The sequence below is a fragment of the Culex pipiens genome, chromosome 2 (genome assembly GCF_016801865.2).
Source record: "Culex pipiens pallens isolate TS chromosome 2, TS_CPP_V2, whole genome shotgun sequence".
Taxonomy (NCBI): Eukaryota; Metazoa; Arthropoda; class Insecta; order Diptera; family Culicidae; genus Culex; species Culex pipiens.
This window is the reverse complement of record NC_068938.1, coordinates 93,203,774-93,228,101: the sequence shown is the minus strand read 5'-3', so window position 1 is coordinate 93,228,101 and position 24,328 is coordinate 93,203,774. Positions and strand designations below refer to the sequence as shown.

The 24,328-nt window shown below is 39.5% G+C and overlaps 6 protein-coding genes across 8 annotated transcripts; 1 reads left to right on the top strand and 5 right to left on the bottom strand.

The window, feature by feature from the left end:
- Nucleotides 1-10: 10 nt before the first annotated feature.
- Nucleotides 11-4,075, bottom strand: LOC120425198 (uncharacterized). Of its 2 annotated transcripts, none has more exons than XM_039589628.2 (3): nucleotides 3,424-4,075; nucleotides 2,252-3,370; nucleotides 11-2,190 (listed from the first exon to the last, which is right to left on the bottom strand). In XM_039589628.2, the coding sequence occupies exons 1-3, from the start codon at nucleotides 3,451-3,453 to the stop codon at nucleotides 1,837-1,839; spliced, it is 1,503 nt and encodes a 500-aa protein (XP_039445562.1). In that variant the 5' UTR covers nucleotides 3,454-4,075; the 3' UTR covers nucleotides 11-1,836. The 2 variants fall into 2 exon arrangements, with proteins under 2 accessions (XP_039445562.1, XP_039445563.1); XM_039589629.2 differs by having other exon boundaries at nucleotides 2,252-3,335; nucleotides 3,424-3,850.
- Nucleotides 4,076-10,748: 6,673 nt separating this feature from the next.
- Nucleotides 10,749-12,722, top strand: LOC120425200 (uncharacterized). Its single transcript, XM_039589631.2, has 3 exons — nucleotides 10,749-10,907; nucleotides 10,957-11,967; nucleotides 12,027-12,722. The coding sequence occupies exons 1-3, from the start codon at nucleotides 10,878-10,880 to the stop codon at nucleotides 12,411-12,413; spliced, it is 1,428 nt and encodes a 475-aa protein (XP_039445565.1). The 5' UTR covers nucleotides 10,749-10,877; the 3' UTR covers nucleotides 12,414-12,722.
- Nucleotides 12,530-13,253, bottom strand: LOC120425201 (NADH dehydrogenase [ubiquinone] 1 alpha subcomplex subunit 13-like). The gene is made up of 3 exons (XM_052709006.1): nucleotides 13,223-13,253; nucleotides 13,053-13,154; nucleotides 12,530-12,988 (listed from the first exon to the last, which is right to left on the bottom strand). Exons 2-3 carry the CDS (start codon nucleotides 13,144-13,146, stop codon nucleotides 12,630-12,632), a joined length of 453 nt encoding a protein of 150 aa, XP_052564966.1. The 5' UTR covers nucleotides 13,147-13,154; nucleotides 13,223-13,253; the 3' UTR covers nucleotides 12,530-12,629.
- A 1,928-nt stretch (nucleotides 13,254-15,181) lies between these two features.
- Nucleotides 15,182-16,635, bottom strand: LOC120425191 (CD63 antigen-like). Of its 2 annotated transcripts, XM_052709004.1 has the most exons (5): nucleotides 16,578-16,635; nucleotides 16,421-16,515; nucleotides 16,044-16,232; nucleotides 15,816-15,986; nucleotides 15,182-15,759 (listed from the first exon to the last, which is right to left on the bottom strand). In XM_052709004.1, the coding sequence occupies exons 2-5, from the start codon at nucleotides 16,499-16,501 to the stop codon at nucleotides 15,319-15,321; spliced, it is 882 nt and encodes a 293-aa protein (XP_052564964.1). In that variant the 5' UTR covers nucleotides 16,502-16,515; nucleotides 16,578-16,635; the 3' UTR covers nucleotides 15,182-15,318. The 2 variants fall into 2 exon arrangements, with proteins under 2 accessions (XP_052564964.1, XP_039445556.1); XM_039589622.2 differs by lacking the exon at nucleotides 16,578-16,635 and having other exon boundaries at nucleotides 16,421-16,571.
- A 269-nt stretch (nucleotides 16,636-16,904) lies between these two features.
- Nucleotides 16,905-17,910, bottom strand: LOC120425206 (leukocyte surface antigen CD53-like). The gene is made up of 3 exons (XM_039589637.2): nucleotides 17,779-17,910; nucleotides 17,530-17,718; nucleotides 16,905-17,471 (listed from the first exon to the last, which is right to left on the bottom strand). The coding sequence occupies exons 1-3, from the start codon at nucleotides 17,881-17,883 to the stop codon at nucleotides 16,944-16,946; spliced, it is 822 nt and encodes a 273-aa protein (XP_039445571.1). The 5' UTR covers nucleotides 17,884-17,910; the 3' UTR covers nucleotides 16,905-16,943.
- A 141-nt stretch (nucleotides 17,911-18,051) lies between these two features.
- LOC120425205 (CD63 antigen-like) lies at nucleotides 18,052-19,341 on the bottom strand. The gene is made up of 5 exons (XM_039589636.1): nucleotides 19,181-19,341; nucleotides 18,928-19,116; nucleotides 18,698-18,868; nucleotides 18,408-18,635; nucleotides 18,052-18,353 (listed from the first exon to the last, which is right to left on the bottom strand). The coding sequence occupies exons 1-5, from the start codon at nucleotides 19,274-19,276 to the stop codon at nucleotides 18,201-18,203; spliced, it is 837 nt and encodes a 278-aa protein (XP_039445570.1). The 5' UTR covers nucleotides 19,277-19,341; the 3' UTR covers nucleotides 18,052-18,200.
- Nucleotides 19,342-24,328: the final 4,987 nt, after the last annotated feature.

The window sequence follows — 24,328 nt, the reverse complement described above, 5'->3', positions numbered from 1 at the left end:
TGAACTTTTTTTTTTAAATAAAACTATCAGTTATTTTATTTTTCTTGATTTCAAAACATTGTTCGATGGCTTTGAAAAAAGTCCTGGAAATTTTGGCCGGGATTTCCCGGCATGGACGCCCATGCTTGTAAGTTCCTTGGCAAAAGTAATGGTACCCGTTCTTTGTTTGTTTGGCAATTAGGGTGATCGTAGCTAGAACAGGGTGGTCAAAATTTGCGTTTTCAATTTCCTTAAAAACTATTTTGCTTAAAACCATATCATTTATCATTATGTAATCAAAAAAAGCTCCTTGAGAGGTTCAAAAGTACATCTTTTTGTCATATTTATCTAGAATATATTCAACACAATAAGTAGTGGAGCAATTCTCTGAGGTCATTCGATTTTTTTTTGTATTTTTATCCGGCTGAAACTTTTTTGGTGCCTTTAATATGCCCAAAGAAGCCATTTTGCATCATTTGTTTGTCCATGTAATGCAGCTGTCCAGTCCATACAAAAATGATATATGGAAATTAAAAAATCTGTATCTTTTGAAAGAATTTTTTGATCGAGTTGGTGTCTTCGGCAAAACGTAGGTATAGATAAGGTCTACACTAAAAAAATGATACACGGTAAATTTTTTTTTGTGATTTTTTTCCCCTTTTTGTCACCAAAATTTGATCTGCAAAAAAAAAACTTTTTCTTTTTTTTCTAATGTGCTTTAAATGACAACTTTTTAGAAATTTCCAGAACGGGCCAAAAATCATTGACCGAGTTATGAATTTGTGAATCAATACTTATTTTTTCAAAAATCGAAATATCGGTCGCAAACATTTTTCTACTTCATTTTTGGATGTAAAATCAAATTTGCAATAAAAAAGTACTTAAGTGAAATTTTCATAAAGTGCACCGTTTTCAAGTTAAAGCCATTTTTAGGTAACTTTTTTGAAAATAGTCGCATTTATTAATTTTTTAGATTAGTGCCCATGTTTGCCCACTTTTGAAAAAATAATTTAAAGCTGAGAAAATTTTCTATATTTTGCTTTTTCGAACTTTGTTGAAACGAACTTTAGTTGCTGAGATATTGCCGTGCAAAGATTAAAAAATGGGAAAATTGATGTTTTCCAAGTCTCACCCAAACAACCTACCATTTTCTACTATCGATATCTCAGCAACTAATGGTTAGATTAAAATATGAAACATTCGTCAAATTTTTCCGATTTTTTCGAAAGCAATATTTTCAAAAAAATTAAATCAAGACTAACATTTCAAAAAGGCGTAATATTGAATGTTCGGCCCTTTTAAAATGTTAGTATTGATTTATTTATTTTTTCAAATTAGATTTTACATCGAAAAATGAAGTTGACAAATTTTGCGACCAATTTTTCGATTTTTTGAAAAAATGCAAAAAAAAATCAGTATTGCTTAAAAAATGTATAACTCGGTTAAAGATTTTTTTGCCATTTTGGAAATTTAAAAAAAATCATTTGATGTTCCCTTAAACATTTAGTGACAAAAAGTTAAATAAAAAATCCCCCAAAATTGTTTTACCCTGTATCATTTTTTCCAGTGTAGTCCGTACCCATACCTACAACTTTGCCGAAGACACCAAATCGATCAAAAAATTCCTTCAAGAGATACAGATTTTTGAATTTTCATATATCAGTTTTGTATGGACAGCTGCCAAATTTGTATGGAAAATTATATGGACAAACTAATGATGCAAAATGGCTTCTTTGGGCATACCAAAGGCATCTATAAGGTTTCAAGCGGATTAAAAAATACAAAAATTAAAATTAAAGAAAAATTACCGATTTTGTAGAGAATTGATCAGTGTACATTGCTTCAAGTATACTCATTTCAACAGGAACCAAGCGGATCTTCCACGTGACAATCGTAGTACGAAACTCGACAACGTTCCAACCGACGCCTCAGGGCTTGCTGTTCCGAAAAGTTTTCCGCAATTTCGAACGCTGCGGTCGGCTGTCGCAGATGGCAATGGTCCAGAAACAGTTCACGCAGTTCGGGGAAAGTCGCGGCAAGTTGTAGGGCTCCACGGCCATCGATTGGGCAGCAGACGAGTCTGATCTTTTGAAGTTGGTTACGGTGGCGGCACTGGGACCAGTCTACGTTGTCCAGAGACATCCGAACGAGTTGGAGGATTTTAAGCGTGGGAAGGTTGTTCATGTGGGCGAGGGATGACTTCGTGAGGAACTTGAAAGATAGTTTAATGATTAGTTTGAGGTTTATAGCTCATGTGATTTGAAGTAGTTACTGTGCCAAGTTGTCCTTCGCAGACACCGAACGACAATCGTTGAAGTTTCCCGTGGTTGATCCAAATCTGTTCGAATATTTCGGGTGCAACTTGTGAGGTGGAAATGTAGGAAAGGCATTCCAAGTTCTGAAAGTCCACTTTAACTGTGTAATCTTTTGCACAGTAAAATTTAAATTTGGTAATACTGTCCGAGGTAAATCTTGTGTTTGGCAGCGTGTCTTCTTGAAACGTAACATCAACCAGTTCCAACTTTAGAAGCTGCTTCATCGCAGATATCGAATCTCGTAACGATGCGAAAACTGTTTTTGTTTCGACCAAACGTAGCTCGTTCAGTGCCAAAAATCTTAATGTTCTTGAATCGATGCTAGTGTTTGCGAGGTAAAGTTTTTTCAAGTTAGCCATTTCGTCGGAAACTGGTTCGTCGTCGCTCTCCGTGCTACCATCAAAATGTGATAAGCTCAATTCTTCCAAATCGAATGCATCATCGGACGCCGAACAAAGAACACTATTACGCATTGAAACATTTGTCAATGACGGAAAGTTTCCATCGATATAAGTATGATCACAATTTGTATCTTTTAGTGCAAGATACTTCATGCTACTATTGGTTAGGTTCAATGTTGTTATGAAAGTAGAAGCTCCGCCACAATCGCTTATCATGTTTAGGACACGGTCTTCTTCATTTTCTGAAGGAACCTCCCCGAGTTCACCTGAAGTCACTTCTTCCAGCTCCGAGCTTGGCTCCGCCAATAATTCAATTTCCAACCCGATCAACTGGTCCAAACCAGGAAGCGTATCTTCCAAGATTGATTTCAACTCCCGAGTACTCCCAACAACCGACAATCGCAACATCGCAGCTTTCGCCATCAGTAAGTCCTTGAGCAAAACGATACCCTCGTCGTCTATTCCGCTGAGCTGCAGTTGCATCGCGCGACATCGCTGGAGCAGTAAGCTGTTGTTCTGCTGAAGTTGCACCAGATTATTGCCGGGTTCCACGCGTAAAACCAGCCGCTGACGGCAAAACTTGGTTCCGTAAACCAAATCGTACCACTGTTTGCATACAGCAGCGGTAGCTAGCCGTTCTCTGAACGGGAGGAATTCCAGGATCAGTGAAATAACCTGTAGACGGTACGGAAGTTATCATTACTTTAATACTAAGGGAAAGTGGTTACCTCTGGTGGTAAAACAGGATATTCAGTCATTTTTTAAATCAGGGCCCGTCCGAGGCTCTACTTGTGTATGACTCATGTTTTGTTAGAAACGTGACGTGCACGATGCTGCGCATGGTAACTGTTGTCAACTATCGTGAATCGAGATAAATCATCAGGGGTTTGGGGAGTATAGTTTTGGTTTATCTTGTCGGTTTATGTTTATGTAGAGTGCACATTAAAAAAAACTGTCAAGAAAAAAAATTAAGTTGGCCTCAGCGGAAGCGACCCATTTCTTTGGAGGTGCGTACCGGCCCATAAAGAGGAATTGGTGAAGTAGCTATTACACTACGGCAAACAAACAAACAAACTCGTATTTTTTGACAGTTTGCCAGTTTGTCTGCTTTGTTTGTTTGCCTGGATTTGTTTGTACAAACGTCAACCTGCATACATTTTGCCTTGCCTGGGTTGTTTTGCCTTGTTTGCGGGAGTTTGGCAAACTGTCAAACACGAAAAAGTGCGAGTTTATTTGTTTGTTTGCGGTAGTGTAAAGGCTCCTTGATTTAGGAAAAAATATTGTACAGAGCAATTCAAGCAAAACAATGTAAATGGGCAAATGTGGATTTATGAACAAGCAGGCTGTCCTGCTCATGCAAGTATCCCATATAACCACAATAAAACTACTAGGAAAATGAACTTTTAATAAGACCACCTAGACCCATCTTCACGTATATTAATCGATAGGTAGGGACAATTTGGGAAAAATTATACACTCTAAAAAAAAATACCCATTATTTATTGTTTTCGAAAAACATAAAAATCGATTTGCGCAAAAATACTTTTTTCGAAAAAATATATTTTTTATGTGTTTTGGAGGATTAAAATCAAAAAGTTGCGCTTCTTTTTGCTAGATTTTTTTAAAATAAATTTGGAAGACTTCGAAAACATAGTCGAGATTTTTTTTAAATAATTACTTAGGTGATAAATGGTAAATTTTTATAATATCACTTTATTTTGTATGGACATTTTTTTAACAATTGTTTATCAGTTTTTAAGAACTTTTATATATTTACAAGCCTTACCCGACAAACTTCGTCTTGTCATTTTTTCACTTCTTGACGTTTTTAGCTTGTTGGCTTATTCAGCCTCCTGTGATCAACATTTTATTTTACGCAACTATTCCCATACAATCTGCAGATCTTCCGGAATATGTTCCGGAGTGGCCAAAGTTGTCACTCTTTAGCGTAAGAACCTTCCTTGGGCTTATACGAACCCAACGCAGCAAAGAGCGCTCCGATCCGACTTTCCGTTATCAACTGATTCGCGTTCGAACAAAACCGTCGAAATTTTTTATATACCGTAAAACGGGGTGACTTTGATAGGTTTGCGATTTTTCCGCAAAATGAAGAGTACAATTAAAATACGTAAGGAATGGTTTAGAAACATACTGACCGTGGTAGAGAAGTATTCAAAGTACCTCAAGAAGAACTTTTCAAAAAATTTTGACAAGTTTAAAAAGTTAGTTAACTATAGTTAAGAAAATGTTCATGAAAGTCATTATTTTAAACTTCTCAAAGTGTCATGATTTTCTCAATGAACATGATTTTTAATCGGAAAACGGAATGAATTTTCGGATTCTTTGGACAATTTTCCACTAGGAGAAGGTTAAAAAAGTTTGTAAAAAATAAATAATATGTGTTTTTGAAACACAGTTATAAAAACTCTCTAAATTTATAGGCAATTTCAGTTGAACAAATTTCATGTAAAATGTGAAAACTTGTGATTCGTGCTTCGAATTCAGTATAAAATGCAATATAAATCGATAATTTTATAAACAAAACTAGTTTTAACAAATTTCAGGCAAAATTCCGACTTTTTAACAATTTTACCTAAAATTTATATGTATTTTGCTTAAAAGCTTATACACGTAGTTAATTAAATATAAACATGGATTTTTTTTCTCTTAAAAACTATATCAGCTACTTTAGTGATGGTACATTTAACGTACAAATGAAGTTTGAACATCTTAAATATGATTTTAACAAGAAAAACTATGACTATCAAAGTCACCCCGGAATTCAAACTAAGAATTTTTAACGTAACTATTTTTCTAAACATTATTGAAAAAACTTTTTTTCCGAAATAGTGCATGGACTTTGTGTGGTCTACCCCAGTACATGTTTTAAAAATAATAATCTTGAGAAAAACCTTACCTGTTGGAAAATATTCTAAAAACAAATTAAAATCCTATCAAAGTCACCCCGGTTTACGGTATAGATATTTATTTCCCAATAAAATATGTTATTGCAGCAATTCGTAATTTTTTCATACTAAAAATCCATATGGTACACTTGCCCCACCTTAACAATATTTTTTAAAAGCTCTCAACAAAAATAACCAAAAGTTAAATCACACTTTATAATAGGTGCAAATCATTGTTTGGGACACTACTGGTCTAGGGAAAGCATTTTGATAAAATGAGCCTTAAAATGAACCCTAAGCCTTATTTTGTACTTTCAAAATATTATAAGAAAACAAAGGTTTTGAAAAAAACTTCATTAAATCTTATGCCCCGTGGCGTTTACGTCGTTTTGGCGGTTATGTGGTAATAGAATCAGCTAATTGCACTGCTAGCAACAATTACTCATACTGGACATAATCAAAATTGTAAAAATTACGGCCGTACGAGCGATTGTTCCTCTTGCCCCATATGGTCGTCTTGGCCCACCTTCCCCCATATCAAAATTTTTGTAATTGTCTGCTCTACAATTTTGTAGAACATTGTTACACTTTAAAAAACAACCCTGCAAAGTTAGAAAAAACACGAAATTTTAAAATGAAAATTTTTGTTCTAAAATTCTAAATTCGAAAAGAACATTAAATTTCCCATAAAATGACATGTTCCAAAATCTTTATCAGTCGAGTAACGGAAAATGGCAGAGTTTTTAAAACTTTTTGAGTGTTTTTTTTTTTATTAATGAAAAATACGTTCATTCGGAATTTTAAATACGCTATCAAATCGGGCGTCCAATTTTACATAAAGTCCCTTTTAAACCAAATTTTCATCTAATCACCATTTAAGGCTGCAAATGATTGAAAAACACGTATTTTTCGCATGTTCAAAAATTGAAGGGGTCGTACCGCCCCTCCGTCACGAAATATCAAAAAACGGACCTCAGATTCGTGATCAGGGGCAAAAGTTACCCCTTACGACAAAGTTTCACGCAAATCGAAGAGGGGTCGGGCAACTGCTGTGTGAGTTGGCGGAGAATGACTCATATATTTTTCACTACAATTTCGGAACAAAGCTTGCGTTTACCAAACCCATACCGTCAGTGGGGGTGACATTGGGTCTGGGGGGTGAGATTGGGTCAAAGTGATTTTTTTACGGATTTTACCATTTCTCAGATTCTTCTCAATAAAACTTAATTCTGTTGAAGGGGTTGTGTAGGGGACATCTTAAGATATTTCGCTGAAAAAATCTCGTTCCTAGAACAAATCCTGTTATTTTGGCAGCTGTCTAAAGTACGTTTTTGGCCAAAAATGACCTCTCGAAAAATCATTTTTCTAATATTTTTTGTTAGAATTGCTCGAAAACTACCCAAATGTTTGAAAATCTACACTTCAAACATTGTATCGTGTCAATACGATTCCCTCGAACATGAAACACTGTTGGATGACTTGTTTTTACCATATCGTTGTATTTGAGCATCATTTTAGTTTCACTTGACCCAATGTCACTTCCTCTAAGGGGTGAGATTAGGTCAATTTTCAAACTGTTGGCATTTAAGGTAGTTTTCATGAAAATCCACCATATTTTGGGAAAATGTTAGTAAACTATCTAAGAACAAATCTACGTTGAAAGGTTTTTAACAATTTTTGTTATTAAGAAATTAAGAGAGGTGTATCGTTTTTTGACCCATAGTCACCCCCACTGACGGTAACTAAATTTCTAGTACCTTCCGTATTAACTAAACCGACATGAAAATAAAAAAAAAACACAATTTTATTGATCATCAAACCAAAAATGTATTTGGAGATGTTAGCAGCGGCTTGTTAACTTTTATTTGAGATGCTTATAATTTAAAAAAAAGATAAAAAAAGAACCTTTTAATTTATTCGTCGTCGTGCCTTCCAATCATCGATGATGCAACCACGCGGCCCGCTGCATTCAATCGACCCCATTTTTTTTAATATTCATCAAACAGTAAATTAAAAATTTCGTAGAAAAAAAATTGAAATTATCTGTTCAATTTTTTATATCCTTTGATTTCGAATTTGAAAAAAAATCTTAGTCATAAGATAGATTTTTATTTAAGAGGCAGTATTTGTAGATTCTGCTCGGTTTGTTCTAGAGGTCGTTTCGAGGTGCTCCGATTTGGATGAAACTTTCAGGGTTTGTTTGTCTATACATGAGATGAACTCATGCCAAATATGAGCCCTCTACGACAAAGGGAAGTGGGGTAAAACGGGCATTGAAGTTTGAGGTCCAAAAAACATGAAAAATCTTAAAATTGCTCGCATTTCCGTAAAACTTCATCAATTCCAACTATCTTCTCGGTTGCGGAAGTCAAGAAGGCTCTTGGCTCGGTGGATGCAGCAAAAGGCCCGGGACCGGACCGGATCCCTCCATCTGTCGTCAAGAACTGCTGCAGCTCGCTTGCCCGTCCCGTCACAAGCATTTTCAACCGCTCGCTCTCCGAAGGTGCTTTCCCGTCGGAGTGGAAGGTCGCCTCAATTACCCCGATCCACAAATCGGGGAGTCGCGCCAAAGTTGAGAACTACCGTTCGATCTCAATTCTGAGCTGTTTGGCAAAAGTATTGGAAAAGTTGCTTGTTGACCACATCTACCCGTCCGTGAAAAACATCATCTCGGAATACCAGCACGGCTTCATGAAACAGCGATCTACGACGTCCAACCTGATGGCTTACACAAACTGGATAATCCGGAGGATGGAGAAGCGTCAACAAGTTGATGCCGTCTACATTGATTTCGCCAAGGCCTTCGATCGAGTCCCCCACAAGCTAACTATCGCCAAACTAACAGCACTTGGCCTGCCGGACTGGGTTACTCGTTGGCTCAACTCGTACCTGGTCAACCGTTCCGCCTATGTTAAGATCGATGGTTCTCTCTCGACCTGCTACGAAATTCCTTCCGGCGTCCCGCAAGGAAGCCACCTTGGGCCGTTGATTTTCGTGCTGTTTATCAATGACCTGTGTTCCCGTCTCCAGTCATGCAAGCTGCTGTACGCCGATGACCTCAAAATCTTCCGGCGAATTGGCGATTCTGACGACGTCCGTGCTCTCCAGGAAGACATCAACGTGCTGCTTCGCTGGTGCGTTCAGAACGGAATGGAAGTGAACGAGAAAAAGTGCAAGCTGATCTCGTTCTACAGGATTCGGAGCCCAAATCTTGCGGAGTACAACATGGGCCGATCCACACTCGAACGCGTTCACTCCATCGTGGACTTGGGCGTCACGATTGACTGCAAGATGGAATTCAACCAGCACGTCTCCATCTCCGTGGCCAAATCGTACGCTATGCTCGGTTTCCTTCGAAGAAATGCTGCTGGTTTCACCGACGTGAGGGTCCTCAAAACGCTGTACTTCTCGCTAGTTCGCAGTGTGTTGGAGTACGCCGTACCGGTGTGGGCGCCGTATTACGCCGTCCATCAGCAGAAGATCGAGAGTATCCAGCGTCGGTTCGTAAGGTTTGCAGCTCGAGTGTTGCCCTGGAACGACCCTGTGACACTGGCACCCTACACGAACCTGTGCGCTCTGGTCGGCCTGCCAACACTCCAACACAGAAGAGTTCTCCTTCAACGACTGTTTGTGTTTGACGTCTTGCGGAACAACATCGACTGCAGTGACCTACTCGAGGAAGTCCACATCCGAGTTCCCTCAAGAGAACTTCGGAACCATCAGCTTCTCGACATACCAAGACACACGACGAACTACGGACACCACAACCCTCTTGACGCCTGCTGTAGAAAGTTCAATCACTCGACTATTTTGGAAAATTTTGACTTTAATGTGTGTAAATCTGTGTTTAGAAGTAGAATTTTGTTGCTTAGTTAGTAAGAAACCCTGAAGTCTGCAAAGAAGATGATAAATAAATCTTAGATGCATTCGAATGGTCTTTTGAAGCCCTTCAAAATGTGTTATAGACATCCAGGATTGGTTTGACTTTTTCTCATAGCTTTTGCAAATTACTGATAAAAATTGATTTTTTTAAAACCTTAATAACTTTTTGCAACAGCCTCCAACACCCATACTCCCATAGGTCAAAAGTTAGGGAATTTCATGGACTATTAGCCTACGTTATTAACTTTTTGGCCAATCGCAGTTTTTCTCATAGTTTTACGATTTTTCTATAACAAACATTTTACAACGTTAGTTTTTGCCCTGTAGGCCTCCATAGCGGCACTTTTTGGTCTCAATTTTGACATATTCGGAATCCTCAGGAAATTTTACATTGGACTGAGATGTTGGAGTTATGAATTTGATTAAGAAAATAATTAAATATAACATTTCTGAAAAAAAAAGTTAGATTTTTCATACCCTGTGTTCAATGCGTCAAATGCTGTATCAAGTAGGCGAATGCCTGTTTTACCCATAATCCGACAAAATGCTAAATAATATTTTATTTAATTCTAAATGGCATTTTTTTCAATCAAATTCAAAATTCCAACACCTCAATCTAATGTAAAATTTCCTGAGGATTCCGAATATGTCAAAATTGAGACCAAAAAGTGTCGCTATGGAGGCCTACTGGGCAAAAACTAACGTTGTAAAATGTTTGTTATAGAAAAATTGTAAAACTATGAGAAAAACTGCGATTGGCCAAAAAGTTAATACCGTAGGCTTATAGTCCATGAAATTCCCTAACTTTTGACCTATGGGAGTATGGGTGTTTGAGGCTGTTGCAAAAAGTTATTAAGGTTTTAAAAAAATCAATTTTTATCAGTAATTTGCAAAAGCTATGAGAAAAAGTCAAACCAATCCTGGATGTCTATAGCACATTTTGAAGGACTTCAAAAGACCTTTCGAATGCATCTAAGAGAACTGGAATCGATGAAGTTTTACGGAAATGCGAGCAATTTTAAGATTTTTCGTGGTTTTTGGACCTCAAACTTCAATGCCCGTTTTACCCCACTTCCCTTTGTCGTAGAGGGCTCATATTTGGCATGAGTTCATCTCATGTATAGACAAACAAACCCTGAAAGTTTCATCCAAATCGGAGCACCTCGATACGACCTGTTTCACATCGGTGAAAAACTCGCTCTTAAAAATTACCGGATAATTGAACCAGCACTGTGCACCTATACTTGTTATGAACTGTCATAAAGTGCACTGCCTGCTTGTGCAGTTCGCAGCGATACAAACAACAACACAAACCTGAGTCACTCGTTGGGCCGTGTCCAAGTGTCCAGTTCTGGACTTGTGTTTGATAGGGGCGTCAAAGATTTCCGTAAAGAATGAGTGAAATTCCAGTTTTGCCACCAGAGGTATTATTATAATCTTCCCAATAGACGTCGATAACACCACTCTTTCCAGGTCATTTCGATAATCCTGGACTTCCTCAAATTCCGCGAACGACTTGCTCTAGCCACCGTATCCAGACAGTGGCACGATCTGGTGTTTGGGCCAAAGCTGTGCCAGCAGCAGCTGGTTCTTCGCGTGAGCTCCACAAAGGGACCATCGCTTGGCGAATCGCAGCCCAGCTTACCGGTTCAGCGATGTCGCCGAGTTCAGGTCGACTGTCGCGGGTTGGACGAGGAGAAGGTGGCTTTGGGGAAACGCCTGCTGCTGGAATCGCCCGTGCAGCATTTGGCTGTGATTGGGAGTGATCTGGAGATGAAGTGTGTTTTGGAGGAGTGTTTGCCTTTGATGGGTCGGTTGATTAGTTTGGAAATTGAGTGCAAATCGGAAGGTGGAGCTACTTTGAGTCTTGCGAATGGTAACCTTGAGAGTGTTACGCTGAGTGGGAGTTGGAAGTTGGATGTGGATTTTGCTGGTTTGAAGAGCATTTCAATACATCAGAGAGACGAAAACAGGGCTATAACTTTGCCGAATGCTGGTAGTTTCGCTGCGATTAACTCCTTTCATTTCAATGGCCTGTACCAATGCAGCAGAGTCTTTGGTCAAGTTTTTGAGAAAATGATTGCGTTGAAAAAACTGCAACTAGAACATGCCGTCTTTGAGTCTAGTCAGTTCAACGTGCTGACTTCGCTAACCGATCTGAGATTGCTCGACACAACAACCAAATTTGCAGCATGGAAGATAGCCATAGCCGGAATGAAGCAACTCAAAACACTGCACCTTATTGGATGTACGTTTGAAGAGGGCACGGTTCCAAGTACCAGTTTTGCCTCAGATAGTGTCACTGAGTTCAATTTTTACCCTGGAGAAGAAAACGACGTGATTTTGCCAGATTTTCCAAATTTGCTAAATATGAGCTACATTTCAAACCAAGAATCGACTCCTCAGATGTTCGAACCGATTTGCAACAAGTACCAGAAACTTCAACGATTGTCGTTCGGCATGAGCGGAGGTCAATTTGGCAAGGTAATAATCTCAAATCACATGAAATCAAACTATTTTTAATCACTAACCTATTTTTAAAGTTTCTCACCGAGTCCTGTATCGCCCACATCAACAAACTTCCCGCGCTGAAGATCCTTCAACTCGTGCGAATGTTCCTGGACAACGTGAACTGGTCCCTGTGCCGAAACCAACTTCAAAAGATCAGACTGGTAAGCAGTCCAATCGACGGTCGGGCAGCCCAACAACTTGTCGCGACTTTCCCCGAACTGCGTGAGCTCTTCCTGGACTACGGCTACCTGCGACAACCGGCCGAGGCGTTCGAGATTGCGGAAAACTTTTCCGAAGAGCAAGGCCTGAGGCGTCGGTTACCGCGCTGTCGCGTTTCGTACTACGATTGTCACGTGGAGTCACTGTACGATACCTGCTCGGGACGGCGTCGCGACGCCGGAGGAGTGCCCTCCTCCTGAGGGCGGTGCTACTATTTGTTTCTTGGCGTTCTGTGCGTTGTAATGTTCAAGTATGTTGTCATCTTTCTGGGAGGCGGGGCGCTCGGCGGGGGAGATTCGGAATGAAAAATATAGTATTATGTTTGCCTCATCGTACCTATTTATTTTACATTCTTCCCCAAACTAAACCAGAAGCGGCTTGCACGTGAGAAACCATTCCCATAAAACAGTACCGCTTTACGCCCACATCTTGACGTTCTTGCGGTTGGCCCGGTCCTTGCTGGCCGAGTGCACGTAAAACTCCTCAAAGGTCGGATCGACCAGCTTGTCCTTGGGCAGCGTCTTGAACACGGGCTCGCCGTACCAGGTGCCCACCTCCCAGCCCTTCACGTCCTTCATGAGGGCGGCTTCCTCGTCGCGGTTTCGCCGCAGCTGCTTCAGATATTCGCGGTCGCGTTCGGCCAGCAGCAGCGCGTAAATCACGTTCCGGGCGCCGCGCATCTCCACTTCGTTCCGGTGGTTCTCCCTGCAGTTCAGATAGTACAGCGACAGGCCGACGGTGGTGAAACCGGCGTACGCCGCAATCAGCTGCCAGCCTGGGGAAAGAGAGGGTGGTCAACTTCTCCACGCAAAATCAAAACAAAGTGTGACATAACCAACCTTTGAAGTACTTTTTGGCCGGAACGCGAGCAAATGGGATGCTCTGGTAGCCACCCCGCGGGGGCATGTCCTGCAGCTTGGCCGGGGCACTCATCGTTGGATCTGGAACGGGCAAACGAGGCAGGAATTAGGGGAAAATTTCACTGTTTATCGCGAAAATCGAAACGGACCTTTTTCACTCGTAACCAGAACAAATCGACGAGTGACAGTTCGTGAAAATGAACTGAACTGTCAAGCAGTGAACCGGTTCGACGGTGGGATCAGACGAACCGGTTGAATCATGCAACTTTTGGGAAGACTGTTGCGCAACATCACATTGTGTTGCATTGGGCTCCTTATGATTAAATCGCTTTGAATCATACCCAGTCACGACGTTCCAGCAAGATTCTAGCAGGGTTCTTACAGAGCTGGATATTCTTACAGTATTCTAGCAGGATTGTTCCACCGTTCTAGCAGGATTCTGACAGAACCAGCTCTGCTAGAATAATTCGTGACTGGGTACGAGAGATAAAAACAAATTTCAAATTTTGTATTTAAAAAGTAAACAACCAAACACTGATGAAGGTTCCCTACTGACCTCGGTCGTAGCAAATGACTTCAGGGACATCAAGACCTCCTGTACGTCGATCGCGAGTCCAAAATCCAGGCCGAAGGCCGATAAATCACTGGACGGATTCTTTGTGACGTGGCGATTCTACACGAAGATTCCGACGGAAGCAACCCTTCCCACCCGGTGTGGTGTGACCAGGGATGCCACATGATTTTTTAAAATGTCTGTGAAAAAGTCTGTGTATGTCTGTGCCTCTGTCTAAAAGTCAAATATATAAATTTACAGTCATAGAATTCCATCAAAAATTGTGTTTTTAAGCATTTGAAGACTAACGAAATAATTTTTGATTGATATTTTTACAAAATAACAATTTAATGAAGTTTTTAAAAAGTCTGTGCGCCTCAAAAAATGTCTGACACGAGCTCAAATGTCTGTGAAACACAGACAAATCTGTGTATCTGGCATCCCTGGGTGTGACCCATTCACCGAATGGTATTGTGCGTATTCCCGAAAAAGACACGCGGCAAACCAGCCTCGGTACGACGCGCCGCACTTTCGGCAAACGGTGCTGTCAAATCCCCAGGGCCTCGCCTCGAAATGTCATACAGAAACAAACGCTGCAAACCGAAGATTCGCGTGACTTTTTGGAATTTAGACAGTCTGGAACGGATGAATTATCCCATTATTGGTTTTGGCCGGGTCCGGTGGTTTAGTGGTTAGCGTGGTAGCCTCTAAACCCCAGTATGGCCTGGGTTCAATCCCAGACGGACCCGGTGGCATTTTTCGCGACGAGATTTGCCTGATCTCGCCTTCTATCGGGTACGGAAGTATAACGTCGGTCCATTTGCGTAAAAAGAGGCTATGGGTGACTCACCACACATAACCTTCGGACGTCTAGAAATGAGCAGAAACTTGCAACAGAGCCCACAAAAGACCCGGGGGTCGTTAAAGTGGATTGCTTTGCTGTTTTTGGTTTTCCGTATGGATAAAGTGGAAATTGTTGCACTCATTTGAAGTTGGAAAATATGCGCTTTTATGCTAATTTTCATCGTTAAAGCAACTTTAAAGCATACCTTTAGGAACAAAAATGTTTGAAAATATAAGACAAACCTGAGGCACGACGGTTTGATGCATAATCTCTCTAGAAAAGTCGGCCAAGGTAAGGAACATATGAAAAACAAATGTCTCGATGCTTCATCAGTTGTTTTTTCAAAGGTTTGGCCAAGGGTTTGGCATAAAATGGCATAAAAATCAACTCATAAAAACAGAAAAGCTTAGCAACGATTGCCGAATCATTAGCAAACAATGTCAAACTTACAAAAGAATGTTACTGAATTTTCAGCAAAACAATCTGACAATAATTTTGGTTGTTTTGACAACCCTTACTAAAATTTCAGTTAATATTCTGTCAAAATTACATGAAAAACTACTGAGATAGGTAAACGTGAAGGTGTGCCAAGGAGGACGGATTAAGAAGTTCATTGATTGAGTGATTTTAAAGCCTTTCCTTAGTTAGGTGAGGAAAGCAAAAAAAAAATGTGTGGGTTTCTAGCATTTAAAAAATTCTTTTCAAAGTATCTATGTTTCAGAAAGTTCTTTTTATTTCACATAATACTTCTGCTGAGAGTAGATCCAATATTTATGTTAATCACATGTAACAACATTCATTGTCATTAAAAATACCCGTTGAAATTCTAAGTCACCGTTTGTGCATCCTCAGTTGACGCTCGGACTATTGGGCAAGTACATCTCCTCGTCGGCGTTCTTCTCGGACTTTTCCATCTGCGTGTAGGACGGATTGTGCGGCTTGGTCATGATGCCCAGGCTCTGCTGTAGCTGCCAACGCCGAGCGGCCCGAAGCGACTTGGTACGGCGAATAGTACGCGCTAGCATAAAGGCACAGATACTGCCGAGGATCTGGACAAACGCCACCGTGGTAGCTCCAGTTGCTACCAAGGCAGCGCTTTGCGATACTACCCATTCCATGCGCGAGAGGCAGCCGTACTCGAACGGTTGGCACATCTCGCCAAACGTTGGCTTTTGGCAGCACGAGTCCGGAACGACCAGCGGTGCGCTTTCAGTGCCGTTGGTCGCAAACGTGTCGTTTTCCAGGAAGAATCGCCAGTCCTGGTAGTTTTCGACGCCGCAGCATTCCAACTGGAAAAACCAGTGGTTTAATAAGTTTAAAACTGAATTAGTTGCAATACACTTACCGCACTCTGCATAAAGTCCACCGACTTGGCAACGTAGTGGTTCGAGTTGTAGCTGACCATGGATTGGTTGATGGTGCGTCGCACCATTTCCGTCACCTGCCCGCGCAACGCGAATGCCGAAATGGCAGCCGCCACTTCCAGAACAAATACCAGCGCCAGCAGGACACCGTACTGAAAGTTAACGTGGTTTTAGGGTACAAGATCATAACCAGTTTGGGTAGTCCTTACGATGTTGATCATGGCGGTGCTTTCGCGTACGGCGCCGACGCAGCCAAAGATCGACACGAACATCATGATGAAGCCGATCGCCACCAGCAGCTGGGCCGGCGAGGAAAAGTGCGAATCGATGAACGTGTCAAAGTCCCCAAAGATGGTTCCGATCGCGGACCCAACGGTGACCAGCAGGATCGCTGTGAGCTGAAAATTCGGTCAATTTAGTATTCGATTCCAGTTTCAGCCTAGACGAGGTGTCAACACAAAGGCAATTCTCGCGAGCAAACCTCTTATCAGATAAGATAAGATGGATCGATCGCATCATCCTATGCCGAGACAAGCTATTTTTACTGTGGCAAGTACGCGCTCTGATTCATCCATTACGAACTTACCAGAAACATGAAATTGATGACGAAGATCATGTACTTTACGCAGCGCATCCCCGTGTTGAGATCACTCCGTTCGTTCGCCATGGTTGGAGCTTTTCCTTGAATTGAAACGGCACTCGTGTGCGATACTATTCCAGCTGGATAAAGAGTTGTAAAATACCTGGCGCAATTTCACAAAAAAATTAAGCGTGAAAAAACAACAGCGATCTGAACGACCGTCAACTGAACAGTGGTTGTCCGTACGTTAACTGTACCCTTTTGCACGATATCTTATCAGGCCGCAGTGTTATTTGTACCAGATATAGTCAAGAGCAGCGCTTCAGTTGTGATAAGAGGGTGACAGTGTTGGTGGGTTTAGTTCGGTATTTTGCCATGTTGCAGGACCAGAAAGGGGGATTTACAATTGCTAGAAATTCGTATTCCTTGAGGTTGCGAAATTTCGGATGTTATTGAATGTTTTATTATGAATCCATGGTGGATGTTTTATTATAAGAGTATTATTTGGTAAGTTCTAGCTGGTTGCCACTCAGTATCTGACCTTTTCTTCTAAAATTGGTTCAAGATTGAATGCATCGTTATTGTAAACATCAGTTCTCGAAGAAGTTTGCGCAACTCGATGTTTTTTGAAACTTTTCAGTTTAATTACGAGTACAACAGCACTGATGATACAAATCACCTGAAATATGATCACAATGGTCGTTCCCGATGACATTAGATTGACCACGTATCCAATCAGCTGGTTCATAAGGCTAAAGCAGCCACCCTGGAAGGGTATTTGAAGATGTGTCAGCGAAAAGCATGATGCTGGCACTGGGCTCTCTCCAGTCTCCGGTATCATCCAATTGTACCAATCTTGATACCCCTTAAAGCCACAGCATTCCACCCTTTGCTGCATGTGATCAACGGAGCGTTGAACACTCAAGTCTCCGTGATAACGGTTGAAGGCGTAGTTCAGGTTAACGCGCAACATGCTATCAACTCGATTGCCCATCGTGTAGGATGCGATGGCCACAATGGTTTCCAAAATTACCATCGTCACAAACAGTGCGATGTACTGCAAATACATGCAAAAATCATTTCTTAGCAGCGAAATTCTACAGATTTCTACTTACCACAGTTATAATTGAGACATTTTCCAGAATAATACCAACACAACCGACTAGAACAAGTATCAACGTAACGATACCAGTGGCTACCAAGAACTGGGTTAGCGAAATAAAATGATCATCTATGAAAAGTTCAAACTCTCCAAACAGATGTCCTGCACTAGCACTAAGAACAACCTGGATCACCTCCATAACCTACATGTAAAAGGTATATTTTCAACTCGAAACAACACGGATAAGGGATTTCAGTCCTACCACACACATTCCAGTCACCAACAGCACTAGATACTTGACGATGGAGAGTGCCTTCCTCGAGATCACTCGATTTGCAGGTTGGACAGGTTCCAGGCGTTCGGTCATCTCGCAGCTGTGACATGAACAACGCTGAGCGAAAACTTTGCTCTGACGGCAGTCCGAAGCTATCTTGGGCAAATGCTGATCCGCAGCAGTAAAGCAAAGGGGTTCGGTTGAAATTTGATGGAGTGAGCAGGGTGTGATATCACTACGGCAGCAAATTGATTTTCGATGGATATTTTGACATCGTAATTATAATCTTAATCTAAATAAGTGATAAGATATACGGGCGCTGAGATAGCGTTGGTGGTTTGCTGGATATAATTTCGCAGTAAACTTTGGGTAACGCGATCCGGATTGCTACTCCGAAAAACGTTGAAAGCTTAGATCTTTGGTTTTTCATTCGAAATCTCGTTCAAACGTCGATAGTCGAACGAACATATTGTCTCTTGATACTTGGACCGATCCAGCGAACATCTGGTTTTGATCAGTCTTATCCGCTTGCCAAGAATGAAGGAGAACATCGCCGCGGAAATCTGTGGAAAATGGGTTAATTTTTCAAATAACTTTGACTTTACTACATTACGAACCTGAACGAAGGCAACGAGCAATAGTCCACTGATGACGGTTTTCAGACAGTGTCGAAGCAGTGCATTCATCCTTTGGTAGCATCCAGTTTGAAACGGCACACATGCGCCATCCTGGTAGAGTTGGCAGCAAGAAGCTGGTAGTTCGGCTTGTAGGTTCCCACTGTCCAGATCGACCACCGCGAAGACATCCTCCCAATCCTGATACCTCGTTACACCGCAACACTCCAACTAATTGTCGTGGAAAGTGTGAAAGGTAGCAACTTGTGTCACGTTGTGTCCACTAAACTCACCTCAATCTGCATGAAATCAACCGATTCTTGCAAGTTACTGTTCCACGGGTAACGCTGAAGCGAACTGTTCAGGGTTTGCATAAGAATACCGTCTACCTCGCGACGGTGGTAGATTCCGACCGAGGTCGCCGTAACTTCCAGCAAGAACACTACCGTCAGAATTCCACAGTACTGAAATTCAAAATTTTAAATTTCCACCAGAGCATCTTCACCCGTTCCCCATCACTCACGATATTGATCAGCAGTGCACTTTCCCTAAACGTGCCAATAAATCCGAACGTTGCAATCGCCAGCGTTATCACTCCCACGGCGATAAACATCAGCGTTGGCGAGTAGAATTGCTCATCGACGAAGCTGGTGAAATTTTTGTACACCGATTCGACGGCAACTCCTGTCGCAATCACCAGCACTCCGGTAAACTGCAAAAGAGTTAATTACAAAAGCTTCAACCACGATAACCACCCACCTGAAGCAATCACCTACCACAAACATCAGGTTCGTCATGAACAGGAAGAACTTGATCCACTTGAGGGACCAATTTCCGGTCCGAAACTCGAGCTTCGTCTCGTACGCCATCATGATCCTGGAAAAAAAGACAACCAACCTACACCAGTGCCGGCTACCGTGTGTGAGATATCGCGGGGTTCGGCAAAAGCCGTCGAGCTTGTTGACAAAAAAAAAATAATGTCAAGATTACACCGAAAAGCAGCAGCAGCTAGGTATAGGACAGGGGCCTAGATATGTGTTATCAGAGATCACGACGCGTCGGCGAAACGCACATGCAGGTCTTGTTGGTAGAAAAAGTTTAGCGAAATACATTTAATATCAGCACCCAGGTGATGATCTTATCGGGCGAGCTTTGTTGTACACGTGAAGAAGGGAAGTCTGAAGACCAGTCAAAATGAAATATAATTATACTAGCAAACAAGCAGTGAATGCCAGAACTGCTTCTTTTGGGTGTACGCGAGAGCATTTTTCAACTTTTTCAAGTGCGATGCAATAGGTTGAGTCCCTCGTGCAGAACCACAGCGAGATTGCTGGCGGATAGCAAAGCTCAACATTGGAACTTTGCATACGAGGTTTGCCTGTGATGAGGGTGTTGATAAAAATGATAAGTCATAAGACAACGATACGGTTGCAGCACGGCCATTTATAGTTCATTTTAAGATTAAATCCTAAGATGAGATTTTTTCCCGTGTTCAGATGGACCATTTTGTTCAAAGAAACACTTTCAGACTTGGCTTGTGTTTTGTTCTTTTACTTTAAGTATTATTTTTTATGCACTTATCTTGATTAATTTTTTGACCGCGCCAAAATGTGCAAAAAGGTCAGCCATAATCTCTGGCCTAATATTGAACCATTTTGATTGTAAAAATAGTCTAACCTTAATAAAACATATTTTTAACGTCAGATACCTCAAAATTCTTGTCTGTTATTATTTGTTTATTTGTAAATTATATCGATATTTTCTGGAGTTTCAGAGATATTTTTTATGTTTTCAGATACAGAAAACCCTCTTTTTAGGCGGAGGCGTTACGCTTCTTATTTCGTCAAATTCTCTTCAACCATGCAATATTGTAGCAACCTACAAATTGCTTTTAAAATATTGTAAAAATGTTGCGTCGTTCCAGAGAAACCGACAAAATAAAAAATCGTAACGCATCGCGTAAAAAGAGGTTTCTATGTATCCCTGACATAAGGCAGTTTCAACAACACCCAAAAGCTAAATTCAAATTTGTTGATTGGACCCTAGATTGGTCTCTTTAAATAAAACTGTAAATTTGATTACCAAATTCCACGATGTCTTGCCAGAGCCAGAAGATAATATCTCGTGTCTGTGAGGGCACCAAATATGAATTGTTATTTGAAAATTCTTTATGCAACTAGTTGCAAAGAAGATTTCTGGAGCAAAATAGTTCAAACCTGGAGTTTTTTTGAAAAGGTCCAATAAACCAAATTTTCAGTTTTTGCTTTTTGGGTGTTTTCGAAACTGCCTTGAGTCAGGGGTGTTCAAAAACACCCAAAAAGCAAAAACTGAAAATTTGGTTTATTGGACCTTTTCAAAAAAAAAAAAAAAACTCCAGAAACGAGTTAGTCTATGGTTCAAACTGGTAAAATGCTTATCCACCCTTTTCTCGTGTTCTTCCCCATTTTTTCAGCATTTATCTAACGTGGTACGCCGATTTGGATAAATACGGCGAGTGCTGAAAAAAACAAGTTTTGCAACGAGCTGCATAATTTTTTTTTTCGATTGTGTCCTAAAATTAAGCTTAAATTGTTGATATTATTGTTTACAATGATCCTTTATACGATCACAAAAGGTTTAAAATTAAAATTATCAATTAAAAAAATAACTTTGCGGCTCTTCTTGACAGAAAGGGTCCTGCTAGACAGCTTTTTCCAAGGGAACCATAGTGTATCTGTCGTTAAATGTTGCCTTGTCTTCTCTTTTTTACATTAAAATAAAAAAATGATTAGAAATGGTTTTTGAACGTGTTTCTTTTAAGAATATACCGTTATACATAAAAATTAACATTCCGAAAAACAGCTCGTTCCAAGGGGACCATCGTAAAATGTTTTCTTGTCAATTAATTCTTTTTTTGCAAATCAAAAACAGTTATCAGAAATCGTCGCTGTCGTGCTAACTTGTCGCATGTGCATTTTGGGCCAAATTGAGTTAATAACGTCATTTTGTGCAGCTCACAATGCCTCACCTTTTGACCCTCAGGGATTCACAAAAATCGATTTCAATCCTGAGATATTCAATAAAATCCGAAGTTTCAATCTAGTCGTGGTAAGTGCGAACAAAGGGCAAGGGAATTGCAGGTCAGAAGGTATTAGACTACGGCAAACAAACAAACAAACTTGCACATTTTGACAGTTTGTCTGCGTTGTTTGTTCGCCAGAAACGTTAGCTTGTTTGCAGTAACGTCAGCTTGCATACATATTGGCTTGTTTGCGAGTTACGCAAACTGTCAAACGCAAAAAACATTGAGAGTTAGTTTGTTCGCTGTGGTCTTATTGGGTATTAAAGCCTTATGTAAATTTTTATGTACAACGGTAAAAAACACGATTAAAAACCATTTCTGATCACTTTTTTTTTTCATTTTAATGCAAAAAAACAATTGACAGGACAACATTTATTCGATGGATCAACTATGGTCCCTTGGAACGAGCTGTCAAGTAGGAGCTTTGCTGTCAAGAGGGACCGCGAGGTTAATTTTTCAAAATTGATTTAAAAATCCATTTTAAACTCTTTGTGGTCGTACAAAGGGTCCCCAGACGGCAGAACATCTTGCGTCTGGCGGCGGCGGACGTTTGTCGGGGGTAATTCAAGACACTATTTATTTATGTTGGGTTCGTGTCCTTGGTTGGTTTGGGACCTGGGTGTGTTTTTGCCGTTTTTGCGGTTTTCTCTTCGGCGAAAATTCGCCTTACACACACTCATGCGTTTTGGCATCTGTCAAAATCGGCCATTGTCAAAATTATTGCTGCTTGAGAAAAACCGCGTGCACGTCGTGCTCGTTCCGCGTCCGCATCCGCATCCGCCCGGGAATTATCGTTTTTTTTGTGTTGCTTGTTCCGAGTGCCGCTACCGTTACCGTGTCCGTGTTCCGTGTTCGGAGTGTCCGTTTATGTGTTTCTAGTGAAGTGGTGAAGTGTCTAGGAGTGAACCCCGCGATTATTTTGGTGGTCTCGTGCCGGGAGAAAGGTGAGTTTTTTTTTATTCACTTTCAAAGTTGAAATTCCGCCAAAAGTGGCAACAACCCGGCATGGCCGGTTCCCTTGGGGGTGATCGTTTTGGGTCCTTTAAAGAATCATATGAGCATGGATTGTGATACGCAATCGTCGCTCGGGGAAAACGGCCACTTTGGGTACCTTTGGGGGACATTTGAAAAACCATACGAGCATGGATTGTGTGATACAAAAAATGCAAATTGGTCGCTCGGGGAAAATGGCCACAACCCGGCATGGCCGGTTCCTTTGGGGGTGATCGTTTGGGGGACATTTGAAGAACCATACGAGCATAGATTGTGATAAAAAAAAATAAAAAAAAAACAAATCAGAAATTTTAAAGCTTTTAAAAATTTCTAAAATTTCAAACATTTCAAAAAAATTCAAAATTTCATTTTTTTTTTAAAAAGTTCAGAAAAATTTCAAAACTTTCCAAAACATTCCAAAAATTTCAAAAGTTTAAAAAAAATTATAAAATTTTTCAAAGTTTATGTCGCCCACCTCCAATATAGGCTCAAAAATTCAAGGGGCAAAAACAATATTTTTCTAAAATTTCAATAATTTCTATAATTCAAAAATCGTAAACATTAAAAAAAAATTCAAAATTTCACAAAATTTAAAAAAATTAAAGTTTCTAAAATTTCCAAAAATTATAAAATTCCTAAAATTCCTAGAATTTCTAAAATTTCTAAAATTTCTAAAATTTCTAAAATTTCTAAAATTTCTAAAATTTCTAAAATTTCTAAAATTTCTAAAATTTCTAAAATTTCTAAAATTTCTAAAATTTCTAAAATTTCTAAAATTTTTAAAATTTCTAAAATTTCTAAAATTTCTAAAATTCCTAAAATTTCTAAAATTTCTAAAATTTCTAAAATTTCTAAAATTTCTAAAATTTTTAAAATTTCTAAAATTTCTAAAAATTCTAAAATTTCTGAAATTTCTAAAATTTCTAAAAATTTTAAAATTTCTAAAATTTCTGAAATTTTTAAAATTTCTAAAATTTCTAAAACTTAAAAAATTTCTAAAATTTCCAAAATTTCTAATGTTTCAAAAATTTCTAAAATTTCCAAAATTTTAAAAATTTTAAAAATTTCAAAGATTTCAAAAATTTTAAAAATTGTAAACATTAAAAAAAATTAAAAATTTCTGAAAATTAAAAAATTTCAAAAATATCAAAAATTAAAAAAAATTAAAAAATTTCAAGCATTTCAAAAAATTTCAAAATTTCCAAAAATTTTAAAAAAATTTAGAAAAATTTTCCAAAAATTTCAAAAGCTTAAAAAAAAATTCTAAAATTTTTAAAGTTTATGTCGCCCACTTTCAATATAGGCTCAAAATTCAAGAGGCAAAAACAATATTTTTCAAAAATCTTCAAAATTTCAATGAAATTACACGTGCAATCAACTGAAAACTATTTACAAAGCATTTCCCTGCGGTAATAAACACATTTCTAGCATTTCTAACATTTCTATGATTTTTAACATTTCTAAAATTTCTAAAATTTTTAAATTTCAATAATTTCTAAAATTTCAATCATTTCTAAAATTAAAAAACTGTTAAATTTCTAAAATCTCTTAAATTTTAAAAATTTAAAAATATATGTATTTTTTAAATTTATTAAGAAATATCGAAGTAATCTGGGAGCGTGAACAGACGTATATTTTTTTCCGCTGTCATATTTTTGGAATTGGATTTTTTTTAAAAACGTTCGATTTCAATTTTTAAACCGGAGTTCCTGTACAATTTTAATGGTGGTAGCGGTTGAGGTAGTGTCAGTGGAATATCAAAACCCAGAATTCAACTTCTCGTTGGCTTGATGCTCTTCATGGGGGTGACGATTACACGAATAAGAAGGCAGGATCAGCAACAGCTGGAGCACTTTATGAAGTGGTCATC

Excerpts from the sequence above, each read along its gene's own strand:
- LOC120425198 (XM_039589628.2), bottom strand. The coding sequence starts at position 3,453 with ATGACTGAATATCCTGTTTTACCACCAGAG. Across the intron at positions 3,371-3,423 it reads ATCCTGTTTTACCACCAGAG|GTTATTTCACTGATCCTGGA; the intron begins GTAACCACTTTC and ends TACCGTCTACAG. Across the intron at positions 2,191-2,251 it reads GCGAAGGACAACTTGGCACA|TTCCTCACGAAGTCATCCCT; the intron begins GTAACTACTTCA and ends CTATCTTTCAAG.
- LOC120425200 (XM_039589631.2), top strand. The coding sequence starts at position 10,878 with ATGAGTGAAATTCCAGTTTTGCCACCAGAG. Across the intron at positions 10,908-10,956 it reads TTCCAGTTTTGCCACCAGAG|GTCATTTCGATAATCCTGGA; the intron begins GTATTATTATAA and ends CACTCTTTCCAG. Across the intron at positions 11,968-12,026 it reads GCGGAGGTCAATTTGGCAAG|TTTCTCACCGAGTCCTGTAT; the intron begins GTAATAATCTCA and ends CTATTTTTAAAG.
- LOC120425201 (XM_052709006.1), bottom strand. The coding sequence starts at position 13,146 with ATGAGTGCCCCGGCCAAGCTGCAGGACATGCCCCCGCGGGGTGGCTAC. Across the intron at positions 12,989-13,052 it reads GGCCAAAAAGTACTTCAAAG|GCTGGCAGCTGATTGCGGCG; the intron begins GTTGGTTATGTC and ends CTCTTTCCCCAG.
- LOC120425191 (XM_052709004.1), bottom strand. The coding sequence starts at position 16,501 with ATGGCGAACGAACGGAGTGATCTCAACACGGGGATGCGCTGCGTAAAG. Across the intron at positions 16,233-16,420 it reads TCATCAATTTCATGTTTCTG|CTCACAGCGATCCTGCTGGT; the intron begins GTAAGTTCGTAA and ends CCGAATTTTCAG. Across the intron at positions 15,760-15,815 it reads TGGACTTTATGCAGAGTGCG|TTGGAATGCTGCGGCGTCGA; the intron begins GTAAGTGTATTG and ends TGGTTTTTCCAG.
- LOC120425206 (XM_039589637.2), bottom strand. The coding sequence starts at position 17,883 with ATGACCGAACGCCTGGAACCTGTCCAACCTGCAAATCGAGTGATCTCG. Across the intron at positions 17,719-17,778 it reads TGGTGACTGGAATGTGTGTG|GTTATGGAGGTGATCCAGGT; the intron begins GTAGGACTGAAA and ends TTTTACATGTAG. Across the intron at positions 17,472-17,529 it reads ATGTCTCAATTATAACTGTG|TACATCGCACTGTTTGTGAC; the intron begins GTAAGTAGAAAT and ends ATGTATTTGCAG.
- LOC120425205 (XM_039589636.1), bottom strand. The coding sequence starts at position 19,276 with ATGATGGCGTACGAGACGAAGCTCGAGTTTCGGACCGGAAATTGGTCC. Across the intron at positions 19,117-19,180 it reads TGACGAACCTGATGTTTGTG|TTTACCGGAGTGCTGGTGAT; the intron begins GTAGGTGATTGC and ends ACTCTTTTGCAG. Across the intron at positions 18,354-18,407 it reads TGCTCGTTGCCTTCGTTCAG|ATTTCCGCGGCGATGTTCTC; the intron begins GTTCGTAATGTA and ends CATTTTCCACAG.